Source organism: Zeus faber (genome assembly GCF_960531495.2).
Source record: "Zeus faber genome assembly, chromosome: 5".
In the NCBI taxonomy this organism is placed as follows: Eukaryota; Metazoa; Chordata; class Actinopteri; order Zeiformes; family Zeidae; genus Zeus; species Zeus faber.
Window position 1 is genome coordinate 7,698,560 of NC_137192.1, and position 15,878 is coordinate 7,714,437.

The 15,878-nt window shown below is 40.9% G+C and overlaps 1 protein-coding gene across 2 annotated transcripts; it reads right to left on the reverse strand.

Moving 5' to 3' along the window:
- Positions 1-3,326: 3,326 nt before the first annotated feature.
- Positions 3,327-15,538, reverse strand: rpn2 (ribophorin II). 2 transcript variants are annotated; one of them, XM_080001500.1, is made up of 18 exons: positions 15,506-15,538; positions 14,963-15,150; positions 14,034-14,129; positions 12,757-12,932; positions 12,545-12,620; positions 12,251-12,385; positions 11,980-12,156; positions 11,773-11,891; positions 11,576-11,681; positions 10,856-10,947; positions 9,718-9,832; positions 8,841-9,035; positions 8,520-8,606; positions 7,958-8,053; positions 7,490-7,565; positions 6,851-6,980; positions 4,884-4,977; positions 3,327-3,955 (listed from the first exon to the last, which is right to left on the reverse strand). In XM_080001500.1, exons 1-17 carry the CDS (start codon positions 15,516-15,518, stop codon positions 4,926-4,928), a joined length of 1,929 nt encoding a protein of 642 aa, XP_079857626.1. In that variant the 5' UTR covers positions 15,519-15,538; the 3' UTR covers positions 3,327-3,955; positions 4,884-4,925. The 2 variants fall into 2 exon arrangements, with proteins under 2 accessions (XP_079857626.1, XP_079857627.1); XM_080001501.1 differs by lacking the exon at positions 4,884-4,977.
- Positions 15,539-15,878: the final 340 nt, after the last annotated feature.

The following is a 15,878-nucleotide window of genomic DNA, read 5'->3' on the forward strand; positions in this document are numbered from 1 at the left end:
CTGACCTGCTGTAGCCAAATATCACCATTGTCTTATTTTAGAAGGAAAAAACAAAGCAAAAAAAAAACATTTTGGGCCAATATCGAAAGGCGTGTTCAATTTCACAAATTCAAATATTAAATATGAATCCAAATTGTGGACAAAACTGAAGGTAGCAGTCATTCTCTACCACTGCATTTTTTTTTTTTAGGGAAATTCTTCTTTGGAACTAAACTGTTTTGCCATTAAAGCCGTCGAGATGTGTACAGTTAAATTTTTGCCTGTGGTGTCAATTAAGGAGATGAATAACTTCAAGCGGTATTGTTCAACCACTGCGCCATGAATCTTTTTCAAATTCCACTTTGAAATTGGCTCTTGTGTTGCAAGATGGAGATCTGAAAATTTAGATATGCGAGATTGAGTAATTCTGGCCTACTTGTAGGCCAGAATAACAACAAGCACAGGTAGACATGTTTGTGATGTTTCTAGTGGTTAACAGGATAATAACGTGCCATTTATTGTAAAAAGTTTGCCATGGAAGGATAGGTTGGCTATTTTTCCAACTCAGACCTTTTTTCAAATGTTGGTTTCAATCATTTACAGGAACAGCAATCAACGTTAAAGAATAAAATGCATTTATTTTATTTTTTTTTCAAGGAGATTGAATACGGTTATTTTTTTTAGGCCCGAATAGTATGCCCCATTGGACTGCATGTACTGTAAGCACGGCGAGAGGCTGCAGCAGAGTGGTAAGTTTTTCAATAGTAAAGCATCCAATGAAAAATGTCAAACCTATCCTTGAACACTGTAGTGGATGACACTATTTCTTCAAATATAAATAGAAAATCTTTAAGAGTTTTACTGAAAGTCACAATTTCTCATTCATCGGAATTGTTTTTTTGAAAGAGATTTGCACAAACCCTTTCCAACCTTTTTATAATTTTCATCAAGCAATTAAAAATAGGCCGAGCTGGAGCCATCACCCGGACAGAACCCCTGCATCCCATGTTCCAAGCCAGGAGATCATTGGAGAAAGTACTATCGCAATTAGTAAATGTACAAGATATTTTAACATTTAAGAGATAAGAAATCACTTTTTAAAAGTTACTAGTACTTACATATTAGTTACTAGTAACTATTCCGATTGTTACAAGTAACTTTTAAAATTGAACTTGTCAAAATGTATTAGATACTAGTACTCATTTTTTAGACAAGTAACTGTTACTAGTAACTATCGCAATATTTCTAGTAAGAATTTTGTGAGAAGTAATTTTGAGTAAGAATTTTGTCATTGAATCCTGTGGGGCTCCGTGTTGGGGTATTTGTCCTACTAGTATCTATTACCATTGTTACAAGTATCTATTGAAATTTTACTAGTCACTATTAATTGAGTGCTAGTACTTTTTTTCTGTTCAAAGTAACATTTGTCTTACTAGTAATAATGTATGTTCTATTTTATATTAACAGCTTTTTGATAGTTTAATTTAAAGTCTTACTAGTAACAACTGGGAAAGGCACTAGTCCCTAATGAATAAGTACTAGTATTACATTTTTAGTTCCTCGTAACACAGAAAGATACTAGTAACAATACCAAAAAAATGTAATAGCTAATGAATAAGTTCTAGAACTTAATACATTTTGACTTGTAAAAGTAGAATAGTTACCAGTAATGAGTACAATGATATTTTAAAATAATGAATATAACATCTAAGGGAATAAACGTTGAGTCAGACTCAGAACTTGTGTTGCCACGTTTGTCATTGTTGAGCCAAATTTGGCTAAAACTACTAGTTTAAATATTATCTATGAATCAATCAATCATTTATCTCTCCATCAATGTCTCACTCTGTCCATATAGGAAGCATTCAGAAATGACTGGTCTGTAAAAGCCTGTATTTCTTGGTGGGTGACAGAACATCTGAGTTATTTTACTGTAGGTTTTGCAACCTGCCAGGAACGAATGCTCTGTGGTCGCAATCAGTATGTGTGTGTGTGTGTGTGTGTATGTATATATATATAATACTGAACACCTGAATATATCTCGTTGTCTGTTACTAGTTCTGATCTGACTGTAGTTACTAAATTAAGTAACAGCGTCACATTTTTAATGAGTAAAACAAACATTTTCCTAGTCAGTGTGAAGTCACCAGTCACAAATAAGTACTAGTATTAGTTTTAGAAATTAGTATTGTTACAATAGGTACTAGTAACAATTGAAAGCTACTTATATCTAATTAGTAGTTAATACATTTTAAAGAGTATAACTAAAACAGTTACTAGTAACAGTTGGAAAAGCAACGAGTAACTAAATTAGAAGTACTAGAAACGTTTAGTGACTAGTTCATCTTATGCGGCGGCACGACTGGTGCCAACCAGCCAAAGAGGGCACATGTCACTCCGCTGCTCATCGAGCTCCACTGGTTACCTGTAGCCGCCCGCATCAAGTTGAAGTCTCTTATGCTGGCCTACAGAGTGATTGTTGGGAATGCTCCCGCCTACTTAAATGCTCTTGTAAAAGCACATGTTGCCCCCCGGATGCTGCGCTCGTCAAATGAGCGTCGCCTGGCTCTGCCGGCCATACAGCCACGGCAATCCAGGCTATTCTCATTTGTAGTTCCACGTTGGTGGAACGAGCTGCCAAAAATGACCAGAGCAGGGACCTCCCTCTCTGTCTTTAAGAAGCACTTGAAGACCCAGCTCTTCAGAGAGTACCTCCTGTCCTAACCTACAATTACTTTGCACTACCTTGCAGTATTTATTGTTACACTAATGTTGTTGTTACACTAATCTCTGTCGCAATGTAGCTTGAATGTTATTCTCCCTTGTAAGTCGCTTTGGATAAAAGCGTCTGCTAAATGACTAAATGTAAATGTAAAGTAGCAGTTACTAAAACACATGGCATAACAGCCCTGTTTAAAGATGCCCCAACATTTTAACTGTGCGGTTGCAATTTTGAAGATTGCAAGAATGTTTATTCAACATAAATCAAACAGTCTTCAGTGGGGTGGACATTTTCAGATTTAGAGAGGTTCTCGAGCTGCACAGGATCAACTACACTATGACCAGGGTGATCCCATAGGTCATATTTAAATATTTTGAGCCCAAGAAGAGCATGAGGGCTTATACTTGAACAAGACCTCAAGCCCACAGAACATGGTTTAGAATATTTGAAAGGGAGACGCACAGTTATAACATCAAACACTCCCTGGGATTTTCTAGTGCTTCAGAATCATGATATTTTGCAAAAATATTAAGAAGAATGGAATATATACAATCATTATATATTGTCTATATTGGTTAAAATTATGTAATCCTAATTTTGTAACCGCATGCGCAAAAACAAATAGTCACTCTTCAACCTTTTTATTTCACCCTTTTGATTACAAAAAACACCTTGTTTCTCAGAAATCGCCCATAACTTAATTATTCACCAACTATTTGGAGAATTTCTCGCTCTCCATGGGACAATCTAACTGCCTTGGTGTGGAGAGATGAACAATTTGAATTTCAGTGCTACCGTTGACCGATGGGTTGCCATCTCTTAAGACGCGCTGATAGATCTTTCACAAGGCGAAATGGGCGTCAAACAGGAATGTACAAAAAACAAAAGTCGATGAAACCCAAACTCTGAACAGACACAAGTGATAATCCCAGGGTATCTAGGAAGCTTCAGCACGTGGAAACACCACCGGTAAAATGTGCAAGGATGGCTGGCGTTGTGGCCCTCAGTAGCAGTATCTGCGACAGACGCCATTAAAATCTCTTTTTCATTATTGTAGGGGCAAGTAAAAAAGAAAATAAAAAAAGAATAATAAATCATCACACGGTACTTGTAACTTTTCACTTTGATTCAAGAAATACCATGCCATATTTCAGTCCAATTCAATGTATCCTTGAATGAGGGGAAAAAATAAAAATAAAAAGACAAAATCCCTCCGTACTCCTTCAATTTTCTTGTCCTCATTTGGTCGCCATTCTGGGGAAGAAATAAATAAAAAAATATATTAAAAAAAAAAAAAAACAAGATTAGTATATACATTTTTTTTTTAAATATAAAATAATGAATATTTTATGACAACATTAAACCCCAAAACAATGAAATTTAGTGATGAAACGCTCATGCATTTCTGTGCACAGCATACCATTTATACCCTTCCACAGCAAACAGAATAAGGCCACGAATTACTGTTTGGATGAAGAATGCCTTATTAGGTTGTGTGTATCTGGAGCTCTTCCCATGAACATACCGCACCAGAAACGACACAACTGCCATCATCGGGCACTTCCGCGAGTGCTTACTAGAGATGGCATGACACCACTTTGTCTTTTCTGCTACTGAAATCTTGAGTATCTACTGATACCCCTTCAAATGTGATGTTTTGTCTCTTTAATAACTAGTGAGCTTTAAATCAGGCATTTTCATTCATGCACTTTTCTTAAGATGGCTGTCTAAAAGTACCAAGCTCAAAAAACAAAAACACTGCACTACCTCACAGGAAGAAACACACAATCGCTGCTTGTTTTAATCAGTTAAAAGACTCACAAAAAATAGAAATATCACTTTAAAAGGCAAATTTGGGCAACATTTAAGCATTTAAAACCGAAAATACTTTTATCACGTTGCCTACTGAACTTCTCTTTGTTATGTCGCAACAGTGTTTCCGTGATATTTCTGCCTAGATTGGTTTGAGTCCCGATGGTGACTCAACGGATCGGTGCCATCTCTAGTGTTTACACTGCGGTGGAGTGATGAAATCACGCTGGTTGTATGCTCACAGGAGGGATGACGACAAGGCAACGGGACGAACAGGTATGAATGACAGTCAGTGAGCATCAGGCAGCCATGCAATCTAACTGGCCAAAATGGAGATGTACTGGGATGCAGACCACGATAGTGCCCTTACTTCAGCTTCGAGGAACGTCAATTTGTTACAAAAAGGAGGCCGTTAACGGAGGCTTCTATATTTTGCCAACCTACTACTTTGCTCTGCAGCAATCCTGAAAGAGGAGTAAAGACAGAGATTTAAAGCAAAAAACAAACAAAAAAAAGGCTTTCGAAGAGTGGTTAAAAGAAAGGGTAGACAGTAGTACATAGAGTTGGGCGATGAAATCGAATTTTATTTCCATTACGATTTTGACTTCCGACGATTATGAAAATGACATAATCGAGTTAAAACGATTATCGTTCCGCATTACGTTTCCGCAATAATGCTCTCATTTTGTCTTGTTACAAAAGCCAGCACATCCCTTACATCGATGCGCTTTCCCCCCCCTCCCCAAACTCACTCAGCCAGGCTGTTGTACGCATGTGCGCCGTCGGTGTGACTGACCGTACCATGTGGCATGTTCAGTTGAACTAAAGCACACTTCACCAGGGGTTCCCGTCTCTGAATTCCATAAAGACTCGTCACGCCGATCCGTAATGCACATATTATATGACATGTTATTACCAAACACCTCTGACCAGTGTTTGGGTCCAGGTGCACCGGGGCTCCCTCTGCTCTCTCCCTGGCTGCGGTGCTCCCGGGCCGGGCAGCGCGCAGCAGGGAGGAGGTACCCCCGGAGCTTCCTCAAACACCGACTTGAACTGGCCCTCCTCCCAACACGAGACCGGCGCGGCCCCCATCCCCACAAAAGGAGAGCAGGTAAAGAATCCGCAATTTTCAGTGATGTCTGGTCTGATATGGTCGGAGAGCAATTAATCTTTTTTTTTTTCCCCACACACACACACACACACACACACACACACACACACACACACACACACACACACACACACACACACACACACACACACACACACACACACACACACACACACACACACACACACACACACAGAGGACCTGTGTTATTTCACAGTAAGGGGCCGTGGCGATTGGGAATGCTAGTGTAGTGACTACTGACAGACTGCAGGAACAACACTGAGAACGGTGATGAGATGAGATGCTTGACGCTGAGACGCCGTGGTATTGTGCGCAGCGTATAATACACACTGGTCAGAGAGCTGGTCATAAGTCTGAACGGCCGTTAAACAGGTAGGTCCGAAAGTGAGGAGTACATGTATATATAAAGTATTATACATTATTTATTTATCTAATCTTTTTAGATTTTTTATTTGTTTATTTTTGAATTATATTTAAAGTTCAGAAAATCCACGGTAAGAAACCTTTTTTAAGTTCAATAAATGCATGAAATTTCCAAAGTAAATGAGTAATAGCGCTAAATAATCGTGATGGTTTATCGTGATTATCATTTTTGCCATCATGGAGCAGCCCTAGTAGGGCAGCAACTACATATGTGCAAGGAGAAAGGGGCTTGCCAGACCGAACGCCACGGAGGGGGATAGGATCTCTCTAGAGAGATTACATTTCAGATAAACAGTAATTGCAATCTTGTATTGGTCAAATGAACTACAAAGAAGGAGCAGAAAGAAGGAAAACCAAGAACAGAAGGGTTGAGCCATTAATTCTGTAGAAAACATGAGCTTTCAGGCATCTTCAGCTAGTGACATTGGCGAACAGATTCTTCAGGTTTGAGGGCTCTACATATTGACAGCTTTAGAAAAAATGGCCCACTTGTACGGTCATCCAGCATGGAACAAGCCGGCACACTTTACGCCTGGTCCCCCTGGGCACCGGTTCGGCATCTGAGGCCTCCACTTCTCAGGACAAGGAGCAGAGAGTGGCTCCATGACCTCTGGAGACCTACTGAGGAGCGCCCACAGAGGAATGAGCTCTAAAACTCAGGCTAAGAAGTGCCAAGAGGCATGAAAGGTTGAGCTCCACTGAATGGTGAGAGGCTTTATTTCTTCGATCAAGGGCTCTTTGGAAACAATCCGTTAAGCGTCGGCCGCCTGGCTCTAGCGTACCTCTTAACTGCTTTCTGAGCCAGCATGCGGTTCCCGGCAAGGAAAGTGAGGCTGCCAATGATGGCTAGGTACTTTAAGGTCTGGAACATGTTGAGGTGGGTCCAATACACATACATCAGGCCCAGCATGGCTGAAAGAAGAACAGAAGAAAAATATAAGACATTATTCACGTTCGTAGAGGGAGAAAAGTTGAAAAGTTTGCTATTCGTTATACATTACAGGCTGGTAGTGATGAGAGGTTTGCAAACGAGTCGGCTTAAAGAGATCCAAGAGATTACTATATCCTTGTCAAATTTATTTTAACAAATCAACTGTAAGCTCTTATAAAGGGAGCTGAGCCAAAGGATACGGCTCACTGAAAATAGAGAAATTTCCAGAATTTTTGACTCTTCCCATAATCCTACCCAATTCTGTTCTCTCTTAAATAAGTATTACCATCAAGATTTCATTTGAATACAGTCAATGTCGGACTTCATAAATATCAGTGAAATTAATTGTAATAGCAATATGGAAAATGCTCACAGAACAGGAGGGGGAGGGAGAGTGGTTTAAGGGGCTGTTGTTCAGTAAACATCCCCGTTGCAACTCACCCACAACAACAGTTTATTTAACCACGAAGCAACAAATGCCCCTTCTAACCTGCATGTCCTATGTGGAAGAGCACGGAGCTGGGGGAGAAGCTGAAATTGGAGATGTTGGCCCCGAGCTTCAACCACTGCAGAGGACAGAGAAAGAACGTTGTTATTCAGATGATGGCGTATCAAACAAAAGCGCTGGGGGGAAAAAAATGGTTTGCCACTTTAACAGACAATGCGTTGTTCAAAGTCTATTATAAACATAACCATTTCAAATGCTGGGGAAAATAATTAAATAAAACATTTTCTTTTGTCAAATCACATCAAGAGTAGCACTAATTATTAATGGTGGTGGTGGTGGGGGGGGGGCTCATGAGTGTAGCAAGGTTTTTACAGAAGAGCACTTCTGAGAAAAATACGTGGACAAAAACAATATAAAAAAAACATTTTAAATGGTTTGCATTGAAAAAGGCAAAGATTATATTTATTTATTCATTTTTTAACAAAAAAATAATAAAACAAGGCTTCTTACCAGAATGAGCAGCAGCAGGATGGGAGAGAGGATGAGCGCGGTAAAGGTGTTAGAAACCACTGTGGGAGGCTTCTTCTCTGGCTCCCTGAACAAGTGCTGCAGAGATAGAAGGAAGCGTGTTGAGCACCTGCCACTGTATGCTGTGGAGGGCTGGATCATACGTTGCTATAATGACAATATCAGACTAGATATCGCCTTGGATTTTGGTGATTGTATTATAAAATATAAAACAGGCCTTTTTAAAATGTTGGTCTGAATTATTTATGGGAATCAACATTAAAAGACATTTAATTTTAACCTATCCTTTAACACTGTAGCAGATTGAACTATTTCTTAGAATATAATTAGAAAGTTGTTAAAGAGGTGAAAGTCACATTTTTTATTATTTATTCACTTATCTAAACTTAATGTACTGTTCTAATCAACGCCTCCACCAGCTTGGTGATTACTCATGATATATAATAATATATAGATATATAAGATATAGATATAGATAATGTAAATATCAAATCACAAAAAATGTGCGTGCAGTCAACGAGCTGAGGAGTGGATTTGCCTTTACCTGAATTTCTGGTTTGGGGATGTAGAGGGTCTTTGCCTGAATGGTAGGTGGGGCTTCCTCCTCCTGGAACTTCAGAACGACTTCCGCCTTTCGGTAAAATAACAGAGTTAAAGATCAACCCCCAAGCAGGTCGTATTTTTAGGAGCTCTGTGGGCTAATCTGAACCGTCAAGAAAAGTCGCTTTAATTCAATGTATAACATCTGCTTAACATATGGAGCAGACAGTGCTTTCAAGGTAAAGTTTTTTTTTTTTTTTTTTTTTTTTTATCATTTTTTTTTTTTTTTTTAATACCTAGCCAGACAGCACTTGTAGACACTCACCACGTTCCACAGGATGGGATTCTCCAAGGTGGCGTCACCGACAAAGAGATGGAGGGAATAGGTGCCAGACATGGAGTCAAATTCCGACTTCCGCTCAGCTGTATCCAGCTCAAACTTGTAAATGTTCTTGCTGTCGGGTTCGGCGACAAACACAACCTCTTGGCCGGTTTTCTGATTCTGTAGGCTGACAAATGTCTATAAAAAAAAAACAAAAAAAAAAAAAAGATGGACAGGATAAAGGCTTTATTTTTTTTATCATATCATATGGTCAATGTGTGGCACCGTGGCACAGTGCACTGCTGCCTCACAGCAGGAAGGTCCTAGGTTCGATTCCCGCCTGCAACGCTGTTGGCACCGTGCTCCGGCGGATTATTTCCCAATTAGGGGCCTTTCTGTGTGGAGTTTGCATGTTCTCCCTGTGCTCACATCGGGTTTACTCCATCTAACATCAGTAAGGACCCCCACCAAAAACATGTACACATCATTGTCTGAACAGCGATGGACATTTGGAACCAGGTTCCCGGGCGCGTCGTTGAATGCTGCCCACTGCTCCTGGCTGACCCACCAGAGGAAGGACAAGACAGGATGGGTCAAATGCAGGGGCCAAATTTCACTGGCCACATCGAAAGCATGTGCGTGTGTGTATGCATGTGTTTGTAGTGTAGCGTGTGATCAGTAAAAGATTCTTCAAATTCTGATTCTTCTTCAAATAGGTTAATTGAATATAAAGCTTGTACCATTGCACCAGTTGTTAGATATGTTACTTAGTTGTGACTGAGTCTAATGTGCAATTTTATAGATAAAATCAGGTTATCCACTGCTGATCAAAGAGCACCAGTCTGGGGATTTTCTTTTTTGTCCCATACAGATGACCAACCTGGTGAGGAGTGAGTTCCACCCCTGTGTTGACGTCCACCAGCTGGAAAGACATGGCAAAGTTCTGATGGCTGTCCGCCATGAAGGCATTCTTTGACTTAGTAGGATATTCCACCCTAGGAAGGACAAAATAAGGATAAATGAATTTAAAGAAAAAAATAAAAATAAAATAAAATCACACCATCATGTGCCCAATAGGGCTGCAGGAACGAAATTCTAAATTCGAATAGAATTTGAATATTTAAAAAGTAAAACACTATTCGAAATGCCATTCGAAATTGCCATTCTTTTGTGGGTTTTTTTTGTATAAATAAGTAATTGATTATAAATGTCTTGTCTAAACTTAGCGAATCAATTCATATGAGATGAGCAATAAAGTTCAATACAGGTACTCCTCACTCAACGACCGAGTTCGAACGCGAGTGTAGTGAATATTGACACACTGCAGGAACGAGACTGACTGGGAATGGTGCTGCGCAATGAGATGCTTGACATTGAGACACCGCGCACAATACCGCCTGGTTGGAGATCTGGTTGTAAGTCCAAACGGTCGTTAAACAGTTATGTCGTTAAGTAAGGAGTACCTGTATATGTTCATCCAGTTTTTTGCACAGTGAACACACAGAGAGAAATATTCCTGGTAATGGTGTGTGAAGTCCGTGTCGGCGGAGAAGCATGCCGGCACATTTCCCTGTCCTCCGGCTTTCCACTGTTTGTACAAGGGATAGTGCGCCTTTGACCAGAATGTCTGGTATTTCAACAGATGTAGCGATAAAAGTGGGAAGTAAACTCAACCATCAGAGACTGAATGTTCTCTAGTGCAGAGGTTACCAACCACCGGCACGCGGACCGCGCCGGGCCGTGGGGTTTTTGCCCCCTGGGCCATGAGAAAGCGGGTGTACATTTTTTCAGATCTGCGTGGCAGAAAACTGAGTAAATTAAATACGGGTAAATATCACTCTGATCGGAGCTGCGCAACCGTGCGTACAGCACGAACTCTGAAACATACATTTTTTTATGTATTCGGACACTAAAATAAATAAAGCATACAAATGGGATAAAAGAGGAATATCTACAGCCCGAGTGCTTAACAGCAAAAAAAATTATCATTTATGCATTCCTTCAGGCTGGTGTCTAACCTGGTGGTTTTTGTGCCGATGCTCTGGTCCTTATCCACAATGGATAAATCCATATTTGTGATGGCCACCTCTGTAGATACCTTCACTTTAAGCTGAAACCCAGCAAAAGTTATCGTTATGGAGAGGAAGGGGAACAGAGACATCCTGTCAAGCCAACGCTGGCAAAATGCAAATTTCAGATAGGGGGCAATCGCCAACACATTTATGTAGAGTGGACAAAACTTATTGGCGGGTGGATAAAAAAAAAAAAATTTGACCCAGCTTGACCTAACCCAAAGTGCTCCAAAGACAACGAGACAAGATAATTGCTCTTGACAAAAAAAAACGGAACAGCTGACCGCTGACCCCAGACCCCTCACCTCTTGACTAATTTGCATCACCTTTCCATGTCCATTTACACCTTCACCAATCGAAATTAAATGTGAAAAAAATGAATTGAAATTGAAGGACTTTAGTACAGCAGAGGGGAGGGGAAATTTAAGTGGCCCCCGTAAAATATTAATCAATTTTATTACACCCCTCTCTCATAATTTACTTGCGCATTACGAAAAAAGAAATCCAGCATTTTCCAGTCTGTTACTCAAACTTCAAGCACATTTCTAACATTGAAAAGGCATTTAAAAAAATTCTAACTTTTATCCAAGACTTTGAGGAATGCAAAGCAAGTTAAATAATAGCTAGAAATTATTTTAAGAGTACCGGTAAATAGAACAAGCTCACCTCAACTTGATTGGCAACCAGTCTGGTGTCCCCCGTCACAGCAATGGCAAACTGATAGTACCCACTGGCTGGCTGGTTGGACATGAAGTTCAGCTCAAAGACGCCACTGGAAGAGTGGTACAGGAGAATTGAGAGATGTGCATTGACAAACTAGACTTGCAATTTCTTAAAAACATGAAACAAAAATGAATACTTACTCCTTGAGAATGAAAGGGGTTTGGCTGAGGATGACACTCTTGGTGGCCAGAGCAGAAGCGGACTCCACCAACACACTGGCAGAGGCCAGGGGCTGAGACAGGACGTCGGTAACAAGGAGCTGCGGAGAAATTCACACGGTCAAACTGAGGATATTCCGATGGAAGGAAACTTGGCCAACCACTCCGCTGGGAGTCCTGTGGGCGTACCTGCAAGGTCGGCTGACTGTGGGACACTGTTGCCGGACCCTGGGCGCTCACGATAACCGGCACATGGAAGCTGTTGCTGGAGAGGGCGGCGGCGGCACCCGCGACGCTAAAGGCCTCAGACATAGAGTCCCAGGACTTCTTACTGAAGATGGAGTTCACCAGCTGAATCACCTGTTCCTGCAAGGAGAAAACATCTTCCATCAGCCCTAGAGAGGTGGACGCCTGCATAAGAGTGTATGACTAGTTTACATCATGTGCCAGTCAGCATTACCTCCTTGAGAGGGGGCTCTACGGCCACATGGTCTGACAACGCGTAGGCAGCGATCACAAACTGGGCAGTTGCCTCAAGTCCCTCTTCGAACTGGAGGTAGATGCCACCCAGATCATCCAAACGAGCAGTCAGATCCTAAAATGGGAAATAAAATTTAAAAAAAACAACAAAAAAAACAAAAGAACACGCTTGTTTCTTCATATTAATATCATTGTCACAAATTGTTCATTGTTCAAATCTATTCTGATGCCATGTCACAGCACCACCTGCTGGAGGACATTTCTTTGAACTTGCCTCGATCTCCTCCAGGATTCCTCCGAGCTCCACTTGCTGGGAGAGGCGAGCAGCGGTCTGCAGCACTAAGGTGATGCTGTGAACAGAGAGATCCCACAGTTCATTCCATCAGCAAATCCAAACAATGCCTATGCCGACCTGCTGACGACTACTTCCAGGGAGGGATACACGGAACACAATAGTTGTTAGCGCTATATTGGCTTGGTGCTTACGCCACAACGTTCTCCTCCTTGTTGATGCGCGCTCCCAGGGCCCCGACCACTTCTTGCGATGCCAGAGGAAGCCCCAGGGAGGTGAGCGCACACACAGCGTGATTGATCTGAGCCACAGTCGAGTCCTCGCTGACAGCCGCCAGAAGAATCTCTCGGGTTTCATTAGACACAGGGATCTGGGGAAGGAAAGTAGTCAGGTTGAGTAGTAAGGGGTGCAAATTGATCGACATTACATACCGCAAGGTACTGCTCATTGAGCTACAGAGGACTCTGATTTGGAAAAGAATAAGAAAGTAGATTCGAAACAATAAAAATGAAACAGGAAAACTAAAATGACCCAAAAAATAAACATGAAAAATTGGTCATACACAATAACTAATGAGGTAAAGCAGACAGTGGAGATTAATGTTAAAAGTTAAATATATGCAAAAAAAAATCTGACAAGATAAAAACCTAAATATTTACAAATTTCGTTGTAATAAAGTAAACTAGAAATATAACTGCAGTTGGCAATATACAGGTCCTGTGTAGTCATGTGAGATAACTATAACAGGGCTTCCAACGCTCCGTTATCCGAGGTTCCCGAATTTGCGCTCTGTGATTATATGTGGGGACATTTGAAGCAGACCGAGGAACTCTCTCCGACCGTGTCGGACCAAACGTCACTGATAATTTTGTTATTACTATTGTAAACAATGTTGCCTGTTATTTATGTTTATTTATATTGTTTAAATTACACTCTCTCAAAACGTCATCACTCAACTTCAACACATCATCCCACCTAGATGATGCACAAACATGGACAAACATTTTATTTTCGGTCAATCACGGAATGCGTTCACAAAGTGTCTGCGCTTGCACGTCTGGAGTTTTCCGATCTGTTTTTGCACAACATTATGTCAGTGACGTTGCCTTTTGACCTTTTAGCTATAAAATGTCGTCATCTTCATCATTTTATCCTATTAGACATTTGCGTGAAATGTGGTCATAATTAGCGTATGAATTCCTGAGTTATGGCCAACAACCTGTTTTGTGAGGTCACAGTGATCTCGTACGTGCGTAAGGCCACGACAGTCACCAGTGCGGAGGCAAAAAAAAGTACCAGACAGGCTGAACCGGGAAAAGCTACAGAGAATTTTTATTTAACCTCTATTTCACCAGGTTATTCTCATTTTATATTTAGAATGTCTTTTACAAGAGAGACCTGGCCAAGGAAGTAGCAGATAATGTGACTACACATTTACATGTGCCCAATGAAAGGCACCCTGTGTATGTACCTCACATTCGGACAGGGCTTGACTGGCCTCGGCAGCGAAGAAGACAGAGTCGATGCTGGTGGGGTCGAGCTGGGACTTGAGGAACTGGCACGCTTCCTAGAAACAGAAATATGATTTGAAATTAATTAGCATTCAGTTTCAAATCACATACAGAGACTGACAAAGGTTCGCTGTGATAAGATCAATACCTGTACAACAAAGGGTTCGTTCTGGCTTCAGGACTTCAAAGTATTTTAAGCACTTTTTTCCATTTTATTTCAGTGCCTTTTTATGAATTATTTAAATCACTTCTGCACAAAAGGGGCCTTGCTGAAGGTATTCCGTTACTTAAAATTCCAGAGGACAAAATTTAAGCACCTCAAGGATGTCATAAGAACGCTGAAAACAGACATGGAAGTGGGTAGACTGGGGTAAAATGTGATATTAGCCATCAGACAATTAATACTATTATACAACCCAGAATCCAGAGTCGTGATTGTGGCGCCGCCCCTTGCAGCTGCGGCGCAAGGGGGGGTATTTTTAGAGCACCCGTAATCACCGGGTGTCATGACATTTCACTGCATATATGTATGACCCTATGTATATGTATGTGACAAATAACCTCTTGAATGTTGTTTTCAGTATGGGATGTTGACTGTTTTGGGGGGATCTAACACCGTCCAACAATTTGAGCTGATTGTATGTGTTTAGGGGTGATTTTATATCACAAAACCTGGGAAGGCTTGTTTTAAGCTGCACTTTGATTTTAAATAGTGGAGGGATTTTATTGTATTTTTTATCTGATCTTAAGATTTTTTATACACCTTTATACTTTAATGTAATGTATTTTATATCATTTATAAAGATCTTTGAATTGCCCTTGTGTATGAAGGGCAGTTTAAATGCTATGCATATAAACTTGCCTACACACCAACCAAGCAACGTCGTACCTTTTCATCAGCAACCGTCGCTCCAAGCTTGGCCAGACCAACAATCGAGTAGTAGGCGGACTCCAGGTCTGTGTAGGGTTGACTCAACAAACCCTGAAGTCTCGCAACATCAGACAGGGAGAGGTAGTAGGACGGCGTCAGCGCCTGGGCTCCAAGAGCCAGACTTACTAAAAACAACCCCAACAACCCTGCAGACAGAGTGCAGAGGGAGGGAGAATGTGGAATGGATAAGATGCATTTGACTTAAATGCAGGGAAAGATTGATGGATTGCAATATTATAATTCTGCGTAAAATACAGATGTGCCGTTTTTTATTATGTGTATATAAGAATAAATAAACGACCTATCCTACACGTCTCCATTCATTTAGCTAGCTAGGCTAGTTGGCACTTCCCTGTTCAACGCAGCCTGTAGCTACCAGCTAACAGAATATACGATGCAGCGCTTTCTTGATTGTAATTTTTATTAGCCTTTTGAATTGTTTTTAGATGTAACTGCTGCCAAAGCAACGATAAATAAAAACGAACGAAGCCGTTCACTTACTCGCTTGGGCCATGTCTTGCAGTCTAATGCAGCGTCACCAAAAGCCGACGACTATTTCCGGTACGTTCCAAACTTGTCACGCGGTACATGGTCTTTCAAAGTAAAAGTCTCATAAAAGTCCAGTCCCCCCTTTTGACTATTTTTAACGCGCTGTACGAGTGAGTCATTTTTACACGTTGGTTCATTTTATTATTATTAATTATTATTACCACGCTGAGCAGACATTCTCCAAGCACTCTACGAACAGAGTCGATTTGCATTTGGGTAGAGGCTTTTATTTTCAAAACCACAGCCCGGAAGCATATCCCAGTTCCTCGATCGTCGTCGTGAAGATCGAGGACAATAAACGCGCGCGGAGCTGTTGTGATAAAAG